At 43.2% G+C, this 27,582-nt stretch overlaps 1 protein-coding gene across 2 annotated transcripts; it reads left to right on the top strand.

Moving 5' to 3' along the window:
* Positions 1-774: 774 nt before the first annotated feature.
* LOC114359040 (rho guanine nucleotide exchange factor 11-like) lies at positions 775-27,241 on the top strand. 2 transcript variants are annotated; one of them, XM_028313317.1, is made up of 20 exons: positions 775-1,007; positions 5,414-5,517; positions 6,120-6,248; positions 6,757-6,998; positions 7,803-7,987; positions 8,809-8,970; positions 10,020-10,176; positions 10,722-10,834; positions 11,706-11,819; positions 12,657-12,754; positions 15,277-15,511; positions 16,039-16,178; positions 16,726-16,866; positions 17,744-17,854; positions 18,840-19,103; positions 19,595-19,650; positions 19,793-19,907; positions 21,367-21,561; positions 24,551-24,606; positions 24,815-27,241. In XM_028313317.1, exons 1-20 carry the CDS (start codon positions 904-906, stop codon positions 24,836-24,838), a joined length of 2,745 nt encoding a protein of 914 aa, XP_028169118.1. In that variant the 5' UTR covers positions 775-903; the 3' UTR covers positions 24,839-27,241. The 2 variants fall into 2 exon arrangements, with proteins under 2 accessions (XP_028169118.1, XP_028169195.1); XM_028313394.1 differs by lacking the exon at positions 19,793-19,907 and having other exon boundaries at positions 19,595-19,765.
* The last annotated feature ends 341 nt before the right edge of the window (positions 27,242-27,582 follow it).

Raw genomic sequence — 27,582 nt, 5'->3', positions numbered from 1 at the left:
GATCTTTAGCAATTCATCGAGCATTCGAAATCGAATTCAGTGTCATCGAAATCGAATCATCAATAAAATTATTTTGGTCTGAATCGAATTTAGCATTAAACAAATAATTGAAAATCGATTATCGGTTTCAAGTTGATCGGAATCAGAATCGCCAGAAGCACACCCACCTGCGTCCATTACATTATCGTAAGACAGCGCGATATTTTGATGGGTGTTTATTTCGGCCGTCATTGTATTCTAGATTCCATTTACGCGTGACGTGCGGATTCTACAAGCTTAGGATATTTGTGCCTGTCCGTTAGGTGTGAAATGGGTTGTATTTTAGATTATTATATTGGTTAAATTATGAGTTTCATCAATTTCGTCTATTATGTAAACGTCTTTGTTGTTGGTTTTTATTAAAGTTTGTCTTCTTGTCATAAGATTCTTGTTGCTAATAACTAGGTTCCCTCGCATATACTTATGTAGGTACATTTGGTTCATTTGTACTGGTTTGAACCAGATTGTTAATTTTATTTTAAAATCTTGGTTTGTAGGTTCATCCTTTATCTTAATGCAATGCAGCTAGGAAATGTTATGATCAGCTTACTCGTATTTTAGTCGCCCCAGTTTGCTTTTGGAATATTTCCGAGGCTATAAATTAGATCATTGTTGTGCTCTACATTTATTGTCCAAGATATTCTTGTAAACATTATTCGACATAATTGATGATATAGTTTTGTACATGACAAATGATCTTGAGTCTGTCAAACATTCATTTTTATCTTATTACAGTGAAATCTCTAACTCACACAAACCCTATAAATTAATATCTAAGTATCAAGAACCTTAACCAGTGCTCCAAAACATTATGTGAACAGAATAAAAAGTGCAAGTGAAGTGACAATAGTGTTAAATATCAAAATGGCCACCTCAGTGCCGCCCCGGGTGTCCCGGAATGTGTCGTTGCCTGCTGGAAGACAGCCGCCGACGGTGGCCATGTTGGCTCGGAGGACGCTGTCTGAAAGGTAATTTTAGATTTAAACAGTGTTTTAGATTAAAGTATAGTCACTGGTAATCTTTAACGCCTGATGGATAGAAAACTTACAGGGCAAAAGCACCATCCTAGACTGAATTTCAATAACATCAAGTGTGATTGCAGTTGAATACCTGACTTGTCCTATTTGAAAAAATCTACGTTTTGAAAGGAAATAGTGTGAAATTATGACTACCGATCTGTGTAAGGCTTGCGATATTTATCTTACCTTAATATTAATAGTGTTTGTAGCAACAGAAAAAATATTGTTTTATCGCAATTCCTAATAACAAGATGGTCATAGGCAGATTAACATTACTCTCAAAAAAAAAAAAAACTTCAATGCCTAATTTAAATTCTAATTATTCGTGTTCGCCAGGGCTCAATATTGGGGCCGCTATTGTTATGAAATAGGTCATGATTTTGAAACACGTAAATTATTTACCATCCTCAGTGCTCCAGAATGTTCGGCATTTGCTGAAATGCCTCCGTCTGTCGTGACTCGTGCCTCCCTTTTGTCTCACATTCCCGATTGAAGTAATTGACGGCGAACGAATATTTCCCCAGAGGCTCGCGACTGGGACATAACTAATGGTTTTTTTGGATTTCGTCGAAAGATTTCTTTTAGCTCGGTATTATTATCGGTATATTTCTTGAGTTGTACGAAAAAGGTTTTCTGTTTTTTCTTTTCCCAGGTTATCCGCGATCAGTCGGATGACTTTAATCGGATCAGAAGTTATTAAGGCGTTCGAATTTTGTATGTGCTGGAAATTTTCATGTCTTTTTAATTTGATAACGCTCAAAAAAATTGTTATGTTTGTACACTGCCTTTAAATAGCTAAGTTCAAAATATGTGTATAACCTTCATTTTGCTTGTGTCTTAGATTAAACAAGTTCCTAAAAGCTTTGTCAAAGCATTGACAAAGCTGCTTATGCAAACATGAACTGGCGGGTCCATTAAACATCTGATGGATGTTCTCCTTTTGTCTCATTATTAGATTTTCAAGATTAATTTTGTGCTCGATTAAAGTTATTCTTTTATCATCACCCGGAACTAAGTGGTCGGCTGTCAAACGTGTTGTGTACACGAATGCGGTCGGCGTCAGTTCGTCTATCAGTTCATTAGGCTCTGTAATCGCTCCCTGAGTTACACCGACTGGTGCAATTATGATAACGTTGTGGATGTTTTTACTTGGACTGGTAGGTATTTTGTTTGTTGTTGATGACGCTTTGTGTTTTCGGATTTATCAGGTGCGTATGATAGTTGTGTGACTGTTGTATAGCTGATAGGGTCTGTTTTGATTTGGCGAAGTCTTCTACCATTCCTTTGGAATCATGAACATATTGATCTTGGAAAGTATTGATAAATGTTTGTTGGATACATATTGTTATTGAATGAATGAAAGAAAGAAACTCAGTAAATTTTGAAAACCCACGTAGTTGGTTTACACATTACACAATCTAAGTACCTGGTCTAATAATATTTGTTGAAATTGGTAGAGTTTTGAAAATGTGCCAATATTGACAAGAATCCCATTAGTCTGTCGTATCAATTTCTTTCAGGCTCAAGTGGTGTCAAGGTCCCTTATTATCGGGCAAATCAGTTTCAATTGTCTCTGCCAGTTCGGTGCTCGGTATATGCTTCCAAGATCTTCGTAGACTTTAGTTATTATTCTATGTTATGTGTTATGTTTCCGCCTGGCTAGCTACAACCCTTACCTAAGTATGCCGCCACAACAACAATGTTAACAGCATTGTTGTGTTCCGGCAGTTAAAGAGGTAAGATAGCCAGTTCCTCTGTGGGTGAGGATTCCGGGTGAAGCTCGTTTCCACCTTCGGCCTGATCATCACTTACCATCAGGTGAGTGAGATACAGGCCAAAAGCTTCCTCGTTGTGGTTAAAAAAATGTATATTATGCTGTATACCAAGAATAATATTCGCATGACAAACTGACATAGCCAGGGGATTTGTGAGGGGATTGCGGAATACATATGGGCCCCGTTTGATGCCATTGGAAAGTTTTGTACTCACGCGCGTAGGGATTTGTAATTCAATGAAAGCGTTAGAACGGGTGTGTCTGTGGATACAGCGATTTGCGAAGAGGGTGACAATAAATGACAACTTAATCGTTATTAAACACTGTAATTAAATTGCTTTTTATAGCGGCATTAAAAGGATTTTTTAAATTTAATAAATCGAAAACATATCTTATGAACAAGACGTTCAAGATAGAATCAAATGGCGACCAATTGAGGCGAGGCAGAAGAAGAAGAAGAAAACATATCTTATGTAGTTGGCGTGCTGTGTATGTTACACGATATTTAATTTAATCAGTACATTCAAATGACCTAATAAGAATTCAATTAGTACCGGTGGATTAGTAGATTTTTTTCCAATCGATTTCATAATCTTACGACACATTTTTGAATCAGATAATAATCGCTGGACTCTCGTATTTATATTTTTTGAGGTCGCAATTTCTTCATAACTCTCCTCGGGTAAAATAACTTCAAATTGCCAAAATTTTCATTTCGATGGGATACACTTTTGTTTGTTGTTGTTTTGGAATCGCTGCTTCGAGGGACCCACCCTTACTTCTGAACGGTTTCTGATGACGGCCAGTCTTACAAGGGCGCCGCTTAACCCCTCCATATTAATTACTGGATTGATGGTAATTGACGGAATTTTACAACAGCTATGGCAAGTTTTAATTGCGTTATGGTTCTGAGTGATAGTTCATGTTTAGGTTGAATATATGTGTTAGTATGCAAGGACAGAAGGGTCGTAGTATCAATCGGTCATCTGGATAGCAGCAGCAGTTGCAAGTTCGTATTCGTTGGGGGCAATAATATGATAAATACGAACATCTATATCTTGATGCTCTGGCTCATGTATCTTTGTATCTAGAACAGTATTGTTTTTAAGTTCACCAAGTAATTTATGAATTTTGGTTAGAATTAGAAGATGATTCAGAAACACCTGAGTTCTTCCCCCTCTGTCAATCGATTTCGATCCATAACCTGTCTGATTCACGAATCATTTTAAAACAGCCGGTCCCGAAATAGCGGTAATCGGTAGCAAAGGTCGGCGCGCGCGCAGGAAGCGCCGCGCAAACACACGCGGGATGTTGATGGAAGCGAGTCGCATAATGTCAAGGATTTGGTGGATGGATGAATGGGATTTGTATGGGAAAACTCGTTGTTTATCGCTGTCGCACATGCTAGCGATTCGGTTTTGTATGTTGACGAAAGCGAGTCCGAATCGCATAATGTCAAGGATTTGGTGTATGAAATTGCTTTGTGGCTCTGCGTATCTACGTCTACACAGTAGGGCTACTCCGAAAAACGTTATCTGAAGTTCAAATGTTGCCATCCTTCTCACGCACAGCGAGATGCCAGCATGAGTGACGATGACAGATAGATACGAAACTACGTAAACAGCATTCCTTAGAATCCCTATTGTTCTCTGGTTGGTCTATCGCTGTCGCATATGCTATTTTGTCTTCACTGAAAGGATGAATGAATCCCAAAATACAAACGATGCTTATAGCTCTTCTGATTTGAGCCAATAAATATTTTTAGACGCTTGAAAAATGATTTACTAATGCGAATGACGTATCTATTAACGATCGTCAGCAGTCGTCTTGTAGAATCAACATAATTGATCTTAATTGTGTTTGGACTAAAATGATATCTGTAGTCAATAATAGTCATACCTTAAATACCAACATTCGAGTGATTTGATTTTGATAGATCACAATTTAATTCTGTGTGCATTCAAATCTTGTTTTGTCATAATGATTGCTGTATTTCGTTTAAACTCCTGTGAGATTAGCAGTATGCATCATTTCTTATACGGGGCTAGGTTTGAATTTAACCCATTTAGGATATTTTTGTTCTTCCCTTTTCCTTATTGCCTATCTACAAGAATTCTATCCATCAGATGAATTATGTGCCAGAATATAAGCACTTGAGCAGGTCCACATTTGCAGCAGGACCTTTTTAGACTTGTGACGTCACCTGCGTCAATTTTCGGTATTGTCGACCTCAACCTTTTTGAGAGAGATCCCTAAATTCCCGCCAATCAGAAGGGCAGGGTACTTGTGACACACCGTCGGCGAGTGGAAGACAGGGAAGGCTAGGTTTTCTTCTGGATCCGATCCGCTCCTAAATGAGAGCGACTTATAGATTTTTTGAAGCCACGATAGCCGAACGGTGTAGAGGTCGGACTGGCTGACTTGTGATCCGGGGAACGCGGGTTCGGTCCACGCCGCCGCTCGACTATTGTGGTCACCTCACTCGTGATTCAAGCATATTTAGCTTAGTACGAGGGGCTAAAGGGACTTAAAAAAATTATAATTGGAGATTCGATTTAACATCACCGTTCTTCTTCCGCAGTGACCTGGAGCCGGGAGCAGCTACCGCGCCGTCTGGGTCGTCCAGCAGCTCGAGTCTCTCCTCCCGCAGCAACGAGAGCAACACCGTCGCTGCTGAGCAACAAGGTATGTTTGAGGACCGTTTCAATGAGAGTTTTCCTAATTGCGCTCTAGCAAGTAAGATCCTTTCACTTTCCGCAGTTGTCATTTGCTTTGCACTGGAGTGAAGTCGAACCTTAACTTCGAACTCTTATGTTCTTTTGATTAATTTTGTTGCGGGTCCAATGACAGTTTTAACTTTCCCCCGGGACGAACTTGACCTTCACTGGTTGGGTTTTTATTGGCGGTCAAGCTGTAGATCATAGCTACACAGGAGTTGCAGCGGTGGCAACGAGAAGTGGGAATAGTCCTGTTGCCACAGTGGCACAAATAACCTCATTAAATTGACTTTTTGGTCAGTTAAGAAAAATATGGTCTTTATTTTGGACATGGACCAGCTAAGCTCGAACTTCTGTTTTGGGCGGACAATTGTGGCACCAATGCAGCCTTGAGAGTGAACGATGCATGACTCATCAGATGAGGCGAACAGGAGGAGTTGAAAGCTTATTTTTCGTTTCAAACAAATATGCCGGCTGCTAAATAAAGACCTTTCCCAAAGATTTTAAATAAATAAATAAATTTTGACCTCGACCGCTCGTGTTGCTTAAATGGTGTATTTATCCTAACAGCGTCCCAGTCTGACTGGTCGGAGGAGGACGAGCCGCTGGCGGCGCAGTGGGCGGACAGCCTGCCGCCGCACGTTCTGGAGGCGCTGCAGCTGTCCTCCAGGTTGAGGAAGCGCCAGGAGGTCATCCATGGTGAGTGCTGTGCGTCCCCGCAGCGTCCCAGTCTGACTGGTCGGAGGACGAGCGCAGTGGGCGGACAACCTGCCACCACTGCTGATTCTATTTGGTTCTTATAGAGTTCATTAGATCCTTATCTTGAGGGAGGGACCTCATGTCCAGGAGATCTGACAAAATTCACATATTGTAATAGGGCCGACGGATTTTAAGCTGTTTTTTGAAGAATTAAATTATATACCACCAATAATTATGGGACACAATATATCCTCTGTGTATTGGATACTTCCAAATACGATCGCATCGCCCACTTTGAAATTTTTCTCCATTTTAGTCGAGGACAATAGATGCTGAGATTTTTTTGATTAGAACTGAACTCTACCATATGTGTGCTTAGTGTTAATGTACTGCTCAATGTTCAAGAGTTCTCTAACTGATAGAGAGATAAATGTTTTTTTTTTTGCAAATCACAACCATCATCAAAAATCATCATAACTGTTATAAATGTACCGTCATTCGCCCGCAGAACTGATTGTATCCGAGGGCTCTCACGTGCGCTGGCTGAAGGTCCTCTGCCGCGTGTTCCTTCGTCCCTTGGAGGCGGCACCATCGCTACTGCCGGCCGACGAGCTTCGCGCGCTATTCCCGAACTTGCCCGACGTGCGAGACTGGCACGCAGCGCTGCACGCGCGTCTTCGTGCGGCGAGACATAACGCGCCCTCGCATCTCGTGCCGTTGAACGCGCTCGCCGACGCCATGTTGGCCACGGTAAGTGTTTGTCTACTCTTCACGTACTTCACGCCCTTCAGGCTACTAGCATTACGTTGATTGATGTCTAGGGGTTACTAACAGAACATTCTCGACGAATGGCAACACACAAGCCTTGTAAAGCCAACAAAAGAAAAAAAACAGTACATTCAACTGTCCTTCGGGTTACCGGTACAATATGTGCCCTTCAGGTTTTTACCGGTACATTGACTGGTCTACAATGGCATCTTATCTGTTACCGTTACATTTTGGTTACCAGACTGTTACCGTTACATTGACGAGTCTACAGGCTACCACGTTACATTAATGACTCTTCAGGTTACCACCCGTACAGTGACTACCTTCCAGGCTGCCTTATGTATGGACAGACGTCATCATCAATATCATAATAATATAAATGTTTTATTTGACAAAAAGGGCGAAATCACATTAAAATTTACATAAATTACAAAAAGAAAAACATTGTGCCCTGCTGTCAAATAGGGGCCCGCTCAGCATTAATCGGGCCACGTCGTGGGAATGCCTCGACACTGATTTTCAGCGGGTCTCTTTCATTCGGATTATCAGGTGCCTATTTAGGCTGTTACCGTTACATTGACGGGTTTACCAGGCGACCACCGGTACATTGGGTGCCCTTTGGGGTCTGGCGCATAGACAGGTCATTTTAGGTTGTCACCATAACATTGGCGGATCTACAATCAAATTGATGGGTGCCATAATTGATCAATCTCTAGGCGGCCACCATTGCACTGAGTGATTTCTAGGCTACCTGCGTTACATTGATGTGTGTATTTCCCCTTCCAGCTGGGCGAGCCATCGTACGCGGCGTGTTTATCCCGCTTCTGCCGCGGGCAGCGCCTGGCTTTAGAGGCACTTCGAGAGCGCCGGCGCAAGAACAAGGAGCTGCACCAGTTCCTGGCCACGCGCGAGCAGCTGCCGCTGTGTGGGCGGCTCCAGCTGCGCGACCTGCTCGCCTGCGTGTGGCAGCGGTGAGTCATCATCATCATCAAGTCATCATCAGTGAACAAGGAGCTGCACCAGTTCCTGGCCACGCGCGAGCAGCTGGCCTGCGTGTGGCAGCGGTGAGTCATCATCGTCATCATCATCATCATCAGTGAACAAGGAGCTGCACCAGTTCCTGGCCACGCGCGACCTGCTCGCCTGCGTGTGGCAGCGGTGAGTCATCATCGTCATCGTCACGTCATCATCAGTGAACAAGAGCTGCACCAGTTCCTGGCCACGCGCGACCTGCTCGCCTGCGTGTGGCAGCGGTGAGTCATCATCGTCATCATCATCATCATCAGTGAACAAGGAGCTGCACCAGTTCCTGGCCACGCGCGAGCAGTTCAGATCAGAGATCAGTGCAGATCAGTAGTGCAAGCGCTAATTGGAACTGCGTCAGTTGACTGTGGAGTGAGTCTACTCAGCTAGCCCATGCATATTTAGCAGTACTCACTCAATGGGGATACTAGTAATTAAGAAAAGAAAATCATCATTTAGTCTCTATTACAGCCCATTACAGCCTTCTTTGATTTACCAGAGGAAGTCAGAGGGTTTGACCTGCATTCTCCATAATAGCTAGACGAGTTGGAGAAGGTCATCATATTTTTTTTTTAATTTGACTAGGACTTGCATAATTTGATCTATGTATTTAGGCCCTACCGTTACGTCAAGACACTAATGTGGGCTTTACAGCTGCTTCAGAATAGGCTGGTGTTGAGAAGAAATGGCGGAAGAAGCTCAGGCACCTTTATCAGCCTCATAATACCAGACTTGTGATATTAATTTGATTCTTTTTGCAACTCCCCAGGCTAACCAAATACCGCCTACTCCTCGAGAGCGTACTCAACACAGTGTGCGAGGAAGAGGATGACCCGTCTGATGTGGTGCAGTTGAGGCGCGCACTCGACGAGGCCAAGTATATGCTGCACAGCGTTGATACCTCCATCCGAGCCGCTGAGAACGAGCACAGGTATGTAAGGGGTGGTATAATGTGCAGGGGGTGGATATAATGTGTGGGGAAGAATATAATGTGCAGGGCGTGGGTATAATGTGTAGGGGGTAAGTTAAATTGCGTGTTTGGGGAATGAATACATGCTGCAAAGCTTTGTCACTTTTGCGGAGGATGAGCATAGGTATGTGGGGGAGATATAATGTGTAGGGTGCGGGTATAATGTGTGGGAGAGTCTCCAGGAGTAGACGAATATTGTAGAACGTCCTCAATAGTATGTGAGGAAGAAGACGACCCGTCTGATGTGGTGCAGCTACGGCGCGCGCTCGACGAGGCCAAGTATATGCTGCACAGCGTTGATACCTCCATCCGAGCCGCTGAGAACGAGCACAGGTATGTAAGGTGATATAATGTGTAGGGTATAATGTGCAAGGAGGAGGGTATAATATGTGGGAGAGTCTCCAGGAGTAGATGACTCTTGGGGAGTGTCCCGAGAACGAGCACAGGTGTGTTGGGTGATATAATGTGTAGGGGGTGGATATAATGTGCAAGGGGTGGATATAATGTGCAGGGGGTGGATATAATGTGTAGGGGGCGGATATAATATGTAGGGGGTGGATATAATGTGTAGGGGGTAAGTTAAATTGCGTGCGTGAGGGATGAATACATGCTGCAAATCGTTGAAACATCTATCCGAGCCGCTGAGAACGAGCACAGGTGTGTGGGAGGTGATATAATGTGTAGAGGGCGGGTACATTGTGTGGGAGGATCTCCTGGGAAAATCCAAGATATTGGAGAGCGTCTTCACAGGTACGTTGTGTCCCCGGTAGATAAATGTATACATTTTGGTAAATAAATTGCTAGAGAGGCGGAAACACAAATGTAAAGAATTGGATACCTTCTGTGTGGGGATAAATATAAAGTGTGGGGATATTAGAGTACGTCGGAAGTGAGTACATTGTTTTCTTGCGGGGAAGTGGGTAAATTGAAGAAGGTAACTTCTATGTGTAAAAGACCCTGCTCCTTTTCGAAGTATACACTCGGTTCTAACCAGCCACCTTCAATTCCAGACTGCGCACAATCCAGAGCAAGCTAGAAGTGCGCGTGGAGCGCGGCGCCGGTGCCGAGTGGGACGAGCTCAAGCGGCTCGACCTTACGCAGCATCGTCTGCGGCTTGAAGGAGACCTCAGCTTGCGCCACGAGTCGTCTAAAAAGACCGCCATGCTGGTGAGAATGTTTACATTATCAGGTCATTTACGCCCGTATTCACAAAAGATGCTTGCTTAAGTGAAGCACTCTGTGCGTCCACGTGCACTGCCAGACCTCATAGTAATGTTTTTGAATACGGGCGTTAGTCACCACTGTAGGAGGCGACAACCTTGTCTAATTTATCAGAGGCAAAAGGAGATTTTGAGCCCCATCGTCAGGTCATTTAATATCCACTAAAAACTTTTACTAAAAGTTTTACCTACACTTCAATAATCTGGTACGACGACTTAGGAAGAGCTGATGTTCGCATATTGCTCCCTTAGAGAGCTCTTACAATATCCACGAAAAGAGGGGGGGGGGTCCTATTCTACTCTGCTGGAATCGCACGGCTAATATTTACATCGTAATTGTGAAAGTTTCAAGACGTATACTTCGTCTATGTAAAATAATTACAGTCGCATAGAAAACCAACTCGCAAAGTCCCCTTTCCAGAATACCTTGCTGCATAGATATGCATTTAGACTTGTCATGGAGTTTATGGTATGTGATGTGTTGTGTCGCAGGCGCTGATGTTCGAAGAGATGCTGGTGTTACTGCAGCGCGAGGGCGACAAGTACGTGCTGCGGCCCATCCCGCAGCCCTCGCAGCACGCCGCGCTCTCGCCGCTCATCAAGTGGTCAGTACTACTGTCCTTCAGTGGACTTCTGGTTCACTACCGTTACATTGTCGTACTATAGTCTGCTAAAGTTACATTGAAGAGTCTGTAGGCTGACCGTTACCAGAGTAAATAAAAATGAGTAGGTCATCTTCATAGAAACGCACCGAGCGCGGTTTGTATGTGAGCGCGCCAACACGTATGCGGCGCGCACGCACACACGGTGCGTTTCTATGAAGATGACCTACTCATTTGTATTTACTCTGCCGTTACATTGTACTGCTATTAGAGGCTACTTCTGTTACAATAACTGACCTAGGCTACTAACGTTACATTAACCGACCTCCGGACTACCATAGTTACATTGTTTGCTACTGTTACATCAACTGGTTCCAGGCTACCAATGTTACATTGACTGCGTCTCAGGCTACTATCGTTACATTGACAGGCTCACAGGCTACCAATGTTACATTCACTGGCTCCCATGCTACCAACGTTACATTGACTGTTTCTCAGGCTATCAACGTTACATTAAATGGCTCCCAGGCTACCAACGTTACATTGACTATACTCCAGATTTCTACTGCTATTAACTCATCGTTACACTTGACTAAATTGCTGGCTGGCATTGTTACATTTAATGAATTATACCCCGTCATCGTTACATTGAATGACCTGCTGGCTGTCATCGTTACATTTACTGACCTACACCACCGTTACATGGACTGGTTTCTATATTACCAATGTTACATTGACGAGTTTTTAGACTGCGACCGTTACATTACCAATCTATTACCGTTACATTAACTGTTTTTCAGGCTGCTAGTGTTTAGAATAACATATTTTCGTAATATTAAATAACATTTGCATAATTTGAACCTTATCACCACAGGGACAAAGTCCTGTTCCGGCCAAACGCAGCGGTCCGCAACACGTTCTTCCTGATGAACATCAATGGTGTCCAGATGCACGAACTGTCTGCTAACTCCAACGCTGATTATAACACGTGAGTTTTTAGTTTGTGTTTGTTCTATTTATTGTAATAGGTATAAGTCATAGTAAAATGATGTAGATGAAAGTTTTGAAATATAAAAAACGAGACGTTTACACTTACATTTGTACACACATAAGACTTTGGCCAGCGTCAAAAAAGATGTCATTTCAGTCACGTAGGTATTAGACATTTCCAGGATATAATTCAGAAAAATCTCTGCTTCTTTAACAAGCAAAAGCAGTTCGAGGATACCTACGCTTAAAGGTCATAGCAGACTTATCAACTCAAATGGATCAATATCTTATAGCCTTTTGCGCGCTGTCAACCGCAAGGCGATGCGTTTACTTCACAGAGCGAATAAGTGCGTTGCAGTATGGAGTTTCATACAAAGAATATTGACCGCCTCAAAGTTGATACGGTTACGCTTTCCGAGTTGATAAGTGTGCTACGTGCTTAAAGCCCGATTCGACTAAACTTTTGCCCGAGAATAACTCCTGGTATAACTGGCACATTGATAGTTTCAGTATTTATTCAGTATTTTATTACATTTTTTTGTCCCTGCGTACAAGGTACCCACTGAAAACCAGTGTCTTGGCACTTGGCAGTAAAATGTCAACTGTCAAGATGATACTGAGTGGGTGACAACATTTCTTTGGCAACATTTTTTTTCCTCATTTCATTGTTTTTGTTCTTTTTTAGTTGTCCAATAAATAATTTTTCTTTCTGTCTTTCTTTTCTTTCAGTATGGGAAATATGTTAAAACTGACGATTTATTCAGAGATTAATATTTACTTGTTTGGTCGAATCCACCCTAAGTCGTATAAAATTAACCCCATATATTTGTTACAGGTGGGTGAACTACATCCAAGAAGCCCCGCTAGCGAAGGTGGAATTGAAGCAGAGTGTAACTCCCTCGCACCAGGCCAGCCGCTCCACTGACGACTCGGGTGAGCTAACCAATTTTTATTGTTTTTGGACCCTAATACAAGACGATAAAGTTCAAATTTGAATGGACATCCTGTTATAATAATTGTTAATCGAAAAGTAAGTTGATAAAGATTCAAATATGGTGGAAACTTATTATTTCAGCCTTTTAAGGGGCTAACATCCATACCCGTTCTCCTAGTCTTAGGTAAATGGCAACGCAAACGCGATGTTTTGCGAAAATAGGAAGTAGCTACTATAGTCTGGTCTGCGAAGCACGTAGAATTTTGTCCAATGACCCCAAGCTACCCATCCTTATCGCTCGCGCGTAATTATATTGCTGTCGCGACTGTGCGACGGGCGCCCGCAGTGAGTGTGCGAGTTTATTGCTTCTATAATGTTTACAAAGGGTGTTATTGGTAAGGTAAGATACAATTATGGACCCTGTCGGGCACTGGATATAGGAAGTAACTAGTAAGTGATCATTGTATAATATTTGTAGGCCGCTATTAAAATAGTGGATTACGTTGTCACGTAAGATCCATGTCGTGTGAAGTCGCATTACGATGTGTCGCTTCATACCGCGTTCTGTTGCTCAACTAAGGCCCAGTACATGACGTTTGAAACCGGTCAGACTGGTCGCGTCATGTGTGGTCTCTCAACGGACGCTATGGCAGAAACTTAGATGCAACTCAAACGTAACTAGAAGTTGCAGTTTCGTTGCAGTTGCGTTTCACCGTGTGTTCTGGGCCTAATATAACAAGTAAGCCGGTTGAGATTTGTCACTTTTCTCACTGCTCTCATACTGGCAACCTTTTCTTAATATCGAAATTGTTTAGTTGGTTTAGATATGTCACCGTAAAATTTTGAATTCCGTCAGATTATAATCTGACGTAGTTAAATTACAATCTTACCTAACCTAACCCACTGTTAGTTTACAATCTAACGCGTTATATTATAAATAGTGACCGACCGAATATTCGTTTTCGTTTTCGTTTTCGGCCATTTTCGGCCAAAAAATGGATATTCGGCCATATTTTCGTTTTCGGCCAAAAACCAGCCGAAGCTTCGGCCAAACCGAATATCAGAAATACGTGAATAAGATGGTGACGTTTATCGTTCCGATATCTTCGGGAGTGAATCTGATGCACTCATGGTTCCAACGCGGTATTGTCACACTCTTTTGAAGTTTTGAAGTGAGGTTACATTGAATACAAATAAAACCAAAGAGTTTTCATTAAGTTTAATTGTTTCAAAATAGAGTCTAATCATCATCATCATCATCATTTCAGCCATAGGACGTCCACTGCTGAACATAGGCCTCCCCCAATGCTTTCCATGTTGATCGATTGGCAGCGGTCTGCGTCCAGCTCGCTCGAAGACCTTAATCGAGTTTCCCAACAGGTAGGCCTGAGGATGAACATGGACAAAACGAAGCTTATGTCGAATGTCCATGTTACGCCCTACCCAGTTTCAGTTGGGAGCTCAATTCTCGAGATTGTCGACAAGTATGTCTACCTCGGACAAACGATCCAGCTAGGTAGGTCCAATTTCGAGAAGGAGGTCAATCGTCGAATCCAACTTGGCTGGGCAGCGTTCGGGAAACTACGCAACATCTTTTCGTCCAAAATACCTCAATGCCTGAAGACTAGAGTGTATAACCAATGTAACACACATTGCACCAGTGATAACTTATGGCTTGGAAACGTGGCCTCTCACTATAGGCCTTATACAGAAGCTCAAAGTTGCACAGCGTGCTATGGAGAGGGCTATGCTTGGTGTTTCTTTGCGAGATCGAATCAAAAATGAGGAGATCCGTAAACGAACCAAAGTCGCTGACNTTTTTCTTGTGGGGATATCTCAAGTCAAAAGTTTACAGCAAAACAATCCTTAAATAATTCAGGTTCTGTAAGAAAATATCCGCCGTGAAGTTGCAGGAAAATTATTAGCGCGATTTGCTCTCGCATAGTTGCGAATGTAAGGGTCCGGCTGTGAGAGTGCCTAAAGTAAAACGGGCATCATTTAAAAGACATTGCCTATAAAAAAATAAATCCGCATTGTTAAACTCCAGTTTGCATTAGTAATAAATAATAAAAAAATCATTAATTTATTTGTATGAATCATTTTTGAAGTTGAAAAATTCCCACTGGACACCCTTTATTTCTTCTTCACTTCCCAATATTTCAATATACACGGGAAATAATATTCTACTAAGAATTCATAATTCATTTTTTTGTGTTTTAATGCCGGTTTTCTTTAATCAATCCTTATCAAAAACAACTGTCAAACATCATTATGTTTTTGGTCAAAACATTAACGGTTTTCAAAGTTTTTACATAATTTCAGATTGAAATTTGAGAGTTGAAGGTCATTTTCGTTTTCGTTTTCGTTTTCGGCCGAAAATGAGACTGCAGCCGAAGCTTCGTTTTCGTTTCCGTTTTCGGCTGAAAATCCATATTCGGTCGGACACTAATTATAAACTGACAGAGTTCACAATTTCACGTTGACAGATACATAATCTTTAAGTAAAAAAATATGTTCACAGGCATCAACGTATCCCGTAACCCATCGGACGCATCCGAAAAATCCAACCTAACGGCCGAAGACACCGAGCCAGAGCGAGACAGGTGCTCGTTAGAACGCGCCGAGAGCGACAGGGACAGAGCATCCACCGAGAGGAGCGTGCCGGACAAGGACAGCACGATGGAGGACAAGGAGAAAGAAAATCAAGAGAAGTGTGATAAAGAGCCCGAGGCAGTGGAGAGAGAGGAGAAACATGTGTGAGTGGATTATTTTGATTTTTGTCGGTTGTTTTCGATATTATAATCTCCAGATGGTCTAGCTAGGTCTAGGATGCATGCCAAGATAAAATTTTATCGATGTTTTAGACGATAAATGTATGGGCTTATCGTACAAAATCGATAAAATGCCTCGATAAGTCGATCGTGCCGCTCATCTTCGGCCTACAGAATAATGTGTAAGATGTGAAGTCAAAGTAAGACTGATGTCTAAATATTGTCAGACAACTACGCCGTATCAACCGCTGATGGGATTTATTGAAAGACGTGTATTAGCTGCCGAATGCTTTATTGCACTGCTTATAAAAATGCTACCAAAGTCCCAAATGTAGGTCAGGCGCAGCTGGCCAAAGTGCATGAATAAAATGCAAGTTAACAATAATTCCAGTGACCAGTCCGACACCTTGACCGTTCGGCTATCGTCGTTCTAAAAGCTTTTGGCATTCAACCGCCACTGTTTCATAATATTGATAAATTGTATCTAACTCCATGTTTTCCGTATCCCACAGCCCACGGCGCCCAACAGTGGGCCGCATAAGCACGCACGCCAGCAACACTGCGCCGGGATTAGAACCTACGGGAGCCATTACTGTGCGCCCGCCCGTCGCCGCCTCCGCTCATACTGCCGAGACAGCGTATACCTACCAAGGTCAGTCCCACAGCCCACGCCCAACAGTGGGCCGCGAGCCCACGGGAGCCACCACTGTGCGCCCGCCCGTCGCCGCCTCCGCTCACACCGCCGAGACTGCGTATACTTACCAAGGTCAGTCCCACAGCCCACGCCCAACAGTGGGTCGCGAGCCCACGCCCAACAGTGGGCCGCGAGCCCACGGGAGCCATTACTGTGCGCCCGCCCGAATCGAACCAACTAAAATTTGTTAAAAATTACAACCTGTATTTTTATTGCATCGATCGTTGGGGTCAAGTATAAGGATAAAATCTCTCTAACAAACTTGATAAATCAAATGAAAGGAAATCCATAAAATCTTAAATTATTTTAATTATGTACAGAAAATTGTATGCTACGTAGTGAATTTTCGAAAAAAATTCGAAAATCTATGAATGCAGTTCTCTTTCTTTTCAAAAATAAAGGAATGTTTTCTTTCATTAAAATTTTCTATCTGCAGTATTAAGAGTACTTTCCCTCCAGGTGGCATTACAAAATTCCACCCTGTATATGTATGTTGTGTTTGCAGAGCGTCTCCGCCGCCTAGACGAAGGCATCGTGGCAGCACTAGCGGCCAAGCGCGCGCTCGTGGGCCGCGCGCTCGGCGTGCCCGCGCCCGCGCACGCGCATCTGGCTGAATTGGCCGTCGCAGAGGCGCTGGGAGACCTTGGTGAGTCACTGCCTTCCAGTTTATAAGGGTAACTCTAGGATTGATACTCCAAGTTTGTAATTCCAAACTGTATCCCCCTTACTAAAGCCTGGTCCGTGAGCACGTAGAATCCCGTCCAATGACCCCGAGCTACCCATCCCTATCGCTCGCGCGTAATTATGCTGTATTAAAATAAGTACTTTTATATCCTAAGTAGGTATATTTGAAATGTTATTTTTTCAAAGGTAGAATAACAGTAATATTTACCTACATACATACCTCTTTACAAATAAGTAGAATAATTATTTTTTCACGAGACAGCAACCCTAACAGCGTAAGAAGGGTTCAGAGGCACGCGATAGAAAGAGACAAAACTTGTAGGTAAATAAAATTGTAGGCACGCAGTGTTGTGCGAGCTGAATTCCACTGTATCGCGTCGTAGCAAGACTCGCATTTGTTTAAGGCCGGGTAGCAGAGAAAATGGCGAAAATGAGGTTTTCATTTTTCATTTTTGAGGTACTAAACAGTAAAATTAAAGGCTAAGATTTTTATTGGGCATAGTTGAGGATATTTTCTAGGGCTATTAACGGATGGAAACACGATTTGATGAAGTTGACTCGATAGAATAAATTCCCAAAGTCACCTCTATTCGTTTTCTAATTATGGTTTTATTTTTAAAATAAGCGATTTGAGATTCTAAATCTTTTACTAAACTAAAGTTCAGAAATAACTTGAGGGCTTTTAACGGATGGAATTTTTATATTGCGTCTTATTTAGTTACTATGNTAAATCGTCTTGGGGAGTAAACCTTCTGTAATACTATTACTTATTCTGTGCTTTGGGGCTGACGCTGTGTGAAATTGTGCAAAGATTTATTATTATTATTACATTCCCGCAGACATCAACCGCGAGCTGCGCGCGACGCGACAGAGTTCCCGCGAGAGCAGCGACGACGACGCGCCGCAGGAGCCCGACGTCATGCAGCTGCTGCTAGCTGCTCATGAACAAGGTATGTTTAAAGTTTCCACGGTAACAATAACACTTGCTCCTTACAATAACTCTAGCACTTTACAATAACACTTATACTTGGATTAAGATCCAAGTTCAATCCAAGGAAACTTTAGACTATTGTAAGCAATAGTCTAAAGTTTCCGCGGTAACAATAACACACTTCAACATTACAATAACACTAAAACTTGCACCTTACAATAACACTCGTACAATAAAATTAACACTTGACAAAACCACTAACATTTGCACATTACAGTAACACTAAAACTTGTGCCTTACAATAACACTTCCACCTTACAATGACAGTAAAGCTGAGTTGCACCACCTAACTTTGACGGTAACTATAACGATAACCGATGTTTTTTATATGGAGTTTGACAGATTTTTGACGTTTGTCAAAGTTAAAGTAAGATGGTGCAACCTAGCATAACATTTGCTCCTTACAGTAACATTACTTCTACCTTACATTAACATTCGTACCTTACACTTCTAATCTACTTTTCACATTATTACTTTACACCAAGACAACTAACAATTTTATCTTACTCTAACACTTCTTCTACTCATAACTTCTGAATCTCATACTAATATTTGTAATCCACATATTTCTATCTTACACATACCTTACCTATACCTTAAGCTAACACTAAACAGATTTTTCAAACATCAGATATATTTTATCTGAAGAATAACCTTGTGTTTTTGACATATTTCCCATACTAAAACTGTAAATGTGCCAAAATTATTCTTCAGTTAAAAGTTATCCGACTATTGAAAAATCGGCCCTGACACTTCTACCTCACGCTAACATTTCTACCTTACACTTCCACTTCAACCTGACAATAACAATTACACCTTACACTAACAATTTTCATGTTCAGGAAACTTTCAAGTGATTTTTACTTTTACGTCATGATCTTGACAGAAGTGTCTTGAGTAGAAGTGATACACGTATAGCTAACGACGACATGTTTCGCCCACAGCAACCCAGCTAACCGAAGCGATCTCCAAAGCGTTGACCGTGAACGAAGCCGCCGTCGTGGCCGCCCGCGCGCGTCGTGGCCGCTGCAACAACTGTCGCGGCCCCGTCGTGTCGCAGCAGTCCGTCGCGTCGCAGCACGCCACGACGCCGCCCGTCGCGCCGCCCGCGTCGCCGGCGCCGCAACAGGCCGTCGCGAGCGTGGCGAGTGTCGTGACGCCTGTAGCGAGCCTTGTCACGCCGGCGGTTAGCCGGACCAGTGTTGCAGGTAAATTAGTTGATTACATCGATATCGATAGGTGGAAAATATTAACTACGTCTCGTGAAACCGCTATTCATAGGTTGCTGGTTCATATCCGGCTCGAAGGACCAAATGGAAAATTTGGGTGTAAATTAAAATTGTTTTATTAATTAAGTAATAAGTTATCAGTCCACCTAGTGGGGGGGCTTGTCAACACTACGTCCGCCACTCGAGAACTTTTCTGCCCCAACGGCTATTATCTCATCGGGCTATGTGCCCCGCCCACTGCCACTTGAGTTTAGCAAAATGAAAAATTTAAGAAAAATCCTTGGGGAGGCCTTTGTTCAGTAATGGACGACATTGACTAACACGAAAGGACAAAACGGGACTATTCCCACCTCTCGTTTCCACCGCTGTAACTCCTGTGTAGCCAGGATCTACAGCTTGACCGCCAATAACACGAAAGGTCAGTGAATAGGTCAATAGTTACAAGTATTATAACGTAGTATCGTCCACAGATACCCCCGAGTTCTCCAGACCCCTCGAAGACGGCGACCAGTCCCTAGACCGGCAGGTGGCGTCGTCGCTGGCGCTGCTGGAGCGCTCGCTGTCCAGCGACGCGTCGTACGACATGCTGCGCGAGCTCGACGCGACCGCGCAGCCCGAGCCAGACGCCGGGGACGCGCTCGGTGAGTCACACGCCAGGCGACCCGCAGGCGGCGTCGTCGCTGGCGCTGCTGGAGCGCTCGCTGTCCAGCGACGCGTCGTACGACATGCTGCGCGAGCTCGACGCGACCGCGCAGCCCGAGCCAGACGCCGGGGACGCGCTCGGTGAGTCACACGCCAGGCGACCCGCAGGCGGCGTCGCGCTCGGTGAGTCACACGCCAGGCGACCCGCAGGCGGCGTCGCGCTCGGTGAGTCACACGCCAGGCGACCCGCAGGCGGCGTCGCGCTCGGTGAGTCACACGCCAGGCGACCCGCAGGCGGCGTCGCGCTCGGTGAGTCACACGCCAGGCGACCCGCAGGCGGCGTCGCGCTCGGTGAGTCACACGCCAGGCGACCCGCAGGCGGCGTCGCGCTCGGTGAGTCACACGCCAGGCGACCCGCAGGCGGCGTCGCGCTCGGTGAGTCACACGCCAGGCGACCCGCAGGCGGCGTCGTCGCTGGCGCTGCTGGAGCGCTCGCTGTCCAGCGACTAGCTAGAATGACCGCGATAACGGATTTTGCCCATACATTTTGACGTCGATAAGAGTATATCACGGCGCGTATCCTAGCCGGCAGGCTGCTAGAGATGACCGGTCCATCGAGCGACAGTTTCAAACGAGTTCAATTTTGCTTGACCCAAAAAGCACACTGAAAACCAGCGTGGTGGCCTTCCTCACCGGGGGCCACGGCATATGCTGAGTGGGGTCCCATTGCGATGGGCATCGCTGTGCGACAGGGTGGCACTGCTCAGTTTACTTTCTCTTCCATTGTATGTTTTATGTCACCTCTATCTTATTTGCTTTTTTTATTTACATCTTTTGTCTTTTGTGATGTCCAATGTCCATGGCAATAAATGTTTCTTTCTTCCTTTTTTTCAAAAAGAGCTCCCAGTTAGTCCTGCCAATTAAGGCCTGGTTTCCACCAAAGTGGAGACGAGACGAATATGCGGCGAAGTTATTTATTAGGTTATTTACTCAAAAGCAGAGCGGAGAGACGAGCCGAAAGGTCAACTGTCAGTCTATTACTATCTACGAATCGTAAGACGTTTGTGGCTTGGGAAGAAGATAGCTAGTTCCGCTCGAGTCCGCCCGAGACATCTCCGTTCCTCTCCGCCTTGGTGGAAACTGGACCTAAAAGTGCAAGACTGGATTTTTTAGTGGGTTCATTATTTCTTAGATAATGTTTGGGACTATTCCCACCTCTCGTTCCCACCACTGCAACTCCTGTGTAGCCAGGATCTACAGCTTGACCGTCATAAAAATCCAACCAATGGAGGTCAAGATTGTCCCGAGGGAAAATTAAACTATCATTGGACCCGCATTAGACTCTTAAGCCTTGATCACACGTACTGAGCAAACGGGCGAGACAGTGCTCTCGGCCGAGTACTTGGTGTGTATGAACATTACGCCGAGTATGTGACTCGCTCACCCAACTGTCTCGACCGAGTAAACATTTTACTGTCTCGCCCGCTTACTCGATACGCGTGATCAAGGTTTTAGAGCAGCTCAGTCGGTAGAGCATGACTCTTAGACAATGTTCGACAAAACAAATTAATGGGAGTTTTAACTTATATTCTGTTTACAGAGAGCAACGCATCAGCAGCGCTACTAGCCGCCAAACTGACGCGGCTCGCGTGCGGCGTGCAGAGCTCCCTCTCGGGGCTCATCCTGGCGCTGCCGCACGACGCGCCGCCGCGCGCCGCCCTGCGCGCCCAGCTGGCTGCCGCTACCGAGCGCGCGCATAGGTTGCACGCTGCGCTGGCTAGCCAGGCGCCTAACGGTTAGTGCACTAGTCACTGTCAAGAGTCTTAGTACACACCGCCCTATGGATAGCAAACGCCGCCCTATAATATACACCGCCCTATACTTAGTGCACGCCGCCCTATGGTTAGTACACGCCGCCCTATGGTCGGTACACGCCGCCCTATGGTTAGTACGCTGCCCTATGGTTAGTACACCCCGCACGACGTGCCGCCGCGCGCCGCCCTGCGCGCCCAGCTGGCTGCCGCTACCGAGCGCGCGCATAGGTTGCACGCTGCCCTTGCTAGCCAGGCACCTAACGGTTAGTACACGCTCTATGGTTGGTATGCCGCCCTATGGTTAGTACGCCGCCCAATGGTTAGTATCTTAGTACACGCCGCCCTATCGTTAGTGCACACTGGCACGGAGCGCGTGCACCGTCTACACGCCGCGCTAGCTAGCCAGGCGCCCAACGGTTAGTATCTTAGTATGCGCCGCCCTATAGTTAGTACACGCCACACGACGCGCCGCCCTGCGCGCCCAGCTGGCCGCCGCTACCGAGCGCGCGCATAGGCTGCACGCTGCGTTGGCCAGCCAGGCACCTAATGGTTAGTCTCTTAATATGTACCGCCCTATGGTTAGTACACGCCGCCCTACGATTAGTACAACGCCCTATGGTTAGTATACGCAGCCCTATGGCTACTACAGGCCGCTCTATAGTTAGTACAAGCCGCACGACGCGCCGCCGCGCGCCGCATTGCGCGCCCAGCTTGCTGCCGCTACCGAGCGCGCGCACCGGCCACATGCCGCCCTTGCTAGCCAGGCGCCTAATGGTTAGTACGCCGCCCTAGGGATCGTACAAGCCGCCCTATGGTCGGTTCGCGCCGCCCTATGGTTAGTACACGCCCTATGATTAAAACACGCCGCCCTATAGTACACGCCGCGCTCGCTAGCTAGGCGTCTAATGGTTAGTGAGCCGTCCATAATAATACACGCCGCCCATGTTAGCACACGCCTCGCTTGCTAGGCAGGCGCTTAATGGTTAGTACGCCGCCCTATGATTAGTACACGCCGCCCTGTGGTTAGTATGCCGCCCTATGGTTAGTGCTCGTGGCTCTATGGTTAGTACGCCGCCCTATAGTGCACGCCGCCCTATGGTTAGTACACGCCGCCCTATGGTCGGTACGCGCCGCCCTATGGTTAATGGCCGGCCTATAATACACACTGCACGACGCGCCGCCGCGCGCCGCCCTGCGCGCCCAGCTGGCAGCCGCTACCGAGCGCGCGCATCGGTTGCACGCTGCGTTGGCCAGCCAGGCACCTAACGGTTAGTACACGCTCTATGATTGGTATGCCGCCCTATGGTTAGTACGCCGCCCAATGGTTAGTATACGCTGTCCTATAGTATACGCCGCCCTACAGTACAAGCCGCACGACGCGCCGCCCTGCGCGCCTAGCTTGCAGCAGCTACCGAGCGCGCGCATAGGTTGCACGCTGCGTTGGCCAGCCAGGCGCCTAATGGTTAGTACACGCCCGCTTGCTAGGCAGCCGCCCAATGGTGAGTACGCTGCCCCATAGTGAGTACACGCCGCCCTATGGTTAGTAAACGCCACCCTTTAATATACACCGCCCTATGGTTAGTGCACGCCGCCCTATGGTTAATACACGCCACCCTATGGTTAGTACGCCGCCCTATGGCTAGTTAGACAACTTGCAAATACCCACTCGTTGGCTGGAGTCTGACAACAGACACCCTATCGGGTGCAGTCCTGTTGTCCCCCCTGGCTAGGGGAGACAACGAGACTAGATTTTTAATCAATGATTTAAGGACTGTTGTCCCCCCTGGCAAACATGATTTAAAAGCCATATATTATTTGTGTAACATAATTTTTGAAATACTGAAGTACTTGACTGAATGCCAAATTGCCAAACTCAATACCTAACCGTTTTTTAAATAATAATTACCATTTTGATAACGAAAAAAATAAGGTGTTGGTGCCGATACTGACACCTACAAACTTAAAATTTGGCAGGTAGGTTCCTTATAGAGTGTAGACATCTGCCAAGAACGGATTTTATTTAACTATTTATTTAAGGATATGAAATAATACGAAGGATGTAATAGAATTTTACGAAATTCCACACATAAGGGGGTAAAACGGATTCCACGCATACGAAGTCGCGGGCGGCGGCCGCTAGTTGAATCAATGCAGTTTTAGCGTCCTACCTACTAATATTATAAATGTCAAAGTTTGTGAGTATGGATGGATGTTTGATACTCTTTAACGTATTTAACTACTAAACGGATTTTTAGTAAACTTTACAGAAGATAATATTTTTTATACATGAGAATAGCATACCTTTAACTTAGCTTTTGCCCACGGCTTTGTCTGCGTAAAATTTTGTCTGTCACAGCAAAAATATATGAGCCCCTTCCTGTTTCAAAAACTGGCATAAAAACTATCCCACGTCCTTTCCCGGGACTCAACACTATCTCTTTACCAAATATCAAAATCGGTTCAATGGTTTAGGCGTGAATTCGTAACAGACAGACAGATAAAGGTTTTCGCATTTACCTACTTGATATTATTTAGTAGGGATAATAATTCATAAAGATTTGTTAAAAGCAAGTAAAGCAGATTTCGGATACCGGTACTGCCGGTACCAACAACTTATATTTTTTTCGTTACCAAAATATTAATTATTATTTGACATTCGTTTAGGTATTTAGTTTGGCAATAAGTATGACATTCAGTCAGGTACTCCATTTTCAGTTCATCTTAAAGTTATAAAAATATATGGCTTCTAAATACTCAATGTTTGCCAGGGGGGACAACAGTCCTCAAATCATTGATTGAAAATCCAGTCCTGTTGTCTCCCCTAGCCAGGGGGGACAACAGGATTTCGAAATCCTGTTGGCTCCCCCAGGGGGGCCAAGCAGGGGGGACAACAGGACTGCACCGACTATCGGAAGTAAATACACTAACTAAAAATAAAAATTCCTTGACCTATTTATTTTATCGTTTCAGATTACCAAATGACAGATGAGTACTTCATCAAACCGGAAGGGGAGCTGCCTATACAGGTGAAATATTTACACATTTTTTTTGTTATTAATACTTAATAATTATTAAATAACAGCAGGGCATATTTTAACGATGAATTATGTCGTTGTGGGAATCCTTGGGGAAGGTCGTTGTCTAGCAGTGGACGTCATTTGGTTGAAACGAACGAATGTTTTAATTTAGTATTTTTAAAATACGTTTGATTTATTTAAATAAATAATTTCGCAGGACCAACCAAGCAACGGAGGGTGATCGACTCGACGAGTGAACTCAAACCGACTACCGCTCGCGCGATGACCACGACTAACCACAGCATACGCGTCACTAACCTGGCAGGTCCAACGCGACTAAACCACGATAGAGCTAAAACCATCCAGTTTTATCAAAATCGATCAAGCATTTACGCAAAAATCATCAGTAACGATTAGCAAATCGACAACCATTATAGAAACTGTATATTTTGTAATAATTGTTTTTTTTTTTCGTTAGCTTTACCAACTTGTAAGTACGAATCTAATGTAGTATTAAAAATATAATGTTATTATTCCATACGTAAGTTAATGTGATCATTTGTAAATGGACAGGTTAAGAGAAAATGTATTTTTTCTTCGTAACGATATATGTATTTTATTTCTATATATTTTTTTTATTAATTTGAGTGTTAGAAACGTTGTAAATAACTAAAAAAGTAATAAAGTCACTCTTCCTGTTATGTATATTTTTTGTATAAAAATACAGCACTTCGAAAATGTATATTGATCTTTGAAAGTATTATGTATGACAATATTGTTGATTGCAAACAAAATGTTGAATCCGCGACGACATTTCTGTTTATGGATGAGATTGTCTTTCGTCAAGAGTGTTTGAACCTAATATACATGAATTAAAATATACTTCATCTTATACTTAGATATATAAATTAGAATGTCTTGCGAACGATGTGTAGTGCTTTTAATAGCATCTCATAACACTCTTGACTCGAATATACGAGATTAATATGATCTTCTATGTATAATATGTGCATCTGACGTGACTGGTCATTATATCGTTCACAATACGACAACGTAGTACCAAACGAGCTGTAGAGGCAAAGTAGGAGACAGCTAAATAAAAATAACTGAAAAAATACATAAATTAGTTGGAAACGTATAAAAAATAAATAATAAAAATATTTAGCAAAGTAGTGATCTAGTTTGTGATAACTTTTTGAGTACACTTATCGCTTTTTATATAAAAACCAGTAACATATTATTAATAATAATCACATGGTTAAAACTTGCATATATAACTTTTGTAGTTACTTTTCTCCAACACTAAACCTAACTTGTTTCTACAGTTCTGTATTATTAAGCTGTAAGTATATACGGATTAATATATAAATGTATGTTTAACACAAAGTGCCCTAAGACTATAGTACCTTGAACCATGCCATATTTAGTACAGATATAGCAGAGCGTGTTAACTGGACTGTATAAGCCGTTTAATATATAATTTATACAGGCATTCATATCTCGTATACGACTTTTAATGTATAACTAAAAATTTAATACATATAAACTTCACTTTTATGATACGTATATTAATGAAATCATATTCATAAAATCCATTCTCCTGAAATAATTCAAAAGTAAAAACTTGCTGGTTTAAATATCTTTTTAAATACATTAATCATGGTAAGTATTATCGTTTTGTAGTAGTTTTTATTTACGCCTGTATAATTATGTTGAGATATATTATATTTTGAACAGCTTGTATAATTTACCAAATGTAAAACATGTACCTACTGTAAGATATCGCCATTTTAGCAGCGCAACGTTTTATATAAATATTATACACGTTTAATATGTGCATTATACAAATATATATTTTATACATTAGGCTAGGTTTAGACCAAATGAATCCCATCCATTTTCGTCTGCGTATTTGTATATTTATATATATCGTGAGCTTTCATAGGTTCTTTTTATTGTAAAATCGCTTGTATCTACGACTGTATGGCAAATATCACATTTTAAACAACTACGCTGTTTATCAGTTGTTAGCTTTTGTAAATTGTAATATAAACCATGTGCCTTTTTATTTATTTAAAGTTGAATCATTATACTTTAATCGATTCGAAATTATTTAAGAATAAGTTTTGTTTTATGATTTTAAATGCGTGTAAATTACCCTTATAATAATTTGTTATAATATTTTCTTATTTTATATTTTAATAATGTGATAGTTGTCATTTCAGTTTATAGGATTTGATGGAATAACTATTGCCCCAACCATTTGGATATGTAACGCACCAATCGCTAACTTCGCTTCATACAATATATAAATTATATGACATGTATTGGAAGTCATCAAAACTTAGTGAATTGTATATTATACTTATATAACTAATATAAATTGTTTATTGTATCCAAGAATATGTGCAAAATGCACGTCTGTGTGGGGCGTTTAAACATCAAGGATCTTAAAAATAGGGTCAAATGCCCTGTTATAGTCCAAGTGACCCGACAATGGGTCTTCACAGTAGTTTGTTTTGCGCATACTTTTGCAATGACCCGATGTATTCCATCGCTTCCTGCTCGCTTTAATAACACTGCGTACGAGAATATGTAATAAATAGTTAGTGGTATAAAATAAATACCGTTACATTCAAATGTATACCGAGTTTTCTTTCACTTACCTTTACAAGAACCTGTCGAAATATAAGATTAATTTCAACCTTATGTCAACAGTATAGGGATCAATTCCGCAAAACGCAATCTTTATTTTTGTCGTCAAAAAATGCATAAAATCACAATTTTTTTTTGTAACTGCTACAGTAAATAGTGTTACTCAAAAGACAAACTACACAACTAAATCTACAATTTCCACAAGGAAAGGAATTTCTAAACTACAAGAATTAAGAGAAGTCAAGTATTTAATTAGAAAGTATAAAACATGCTTTAATATTTATCTTAGGTTAGTAACAGCTTTACCTGTGTTGTTGAATGCATTATTTT

The sequence above is a fragment of the Ostrinia furnacalis genome, unplaced genomic scaffold (assembly GCF_004193835.3).
Source record: "Ostrinia furnacalis isolate ACB-3 unplaced genomic scaffold, ASM419383v2 OfSCF0060, whole genome shotgun sequence".
Classification (NCBI taxonomy): Eukaryota; Metazoa; Arthropoda; class Insecta; order Lepidoptera; family Crambidae; genus Ostrinia; species Ostrinia furnacalis.
Note: the sequence above shows the minus strand (reverse complement) of the source record. Positions and strands in the feature narration are given on the sequence as shown.

Bases quoted from the DNA above. Each gene is read 5' to 3' on its own strand.
- LOC114359040 (XM_028313317.1), top strand. From the start codon at position 904: ATGGCCACCTCAGTGCCGCCCCGGGTGTCCCGGAATGTGTCGTTGCCT. The intron at 6,999-7,802 runs GTAAGTGTTTGT...TTCCCCTTCCAG, and splicing joins CCGACGCCATGTTGGCCACG to CTGGGCGAGCCATCGTACGC. The intron at 17,855-18,839 runs GTATGTTTAAAG...TTTCGCCCACAG, and splicing joins GCTAGCTGCTCATGAACAAG to CAACCCAGCTAACCGAAGCG.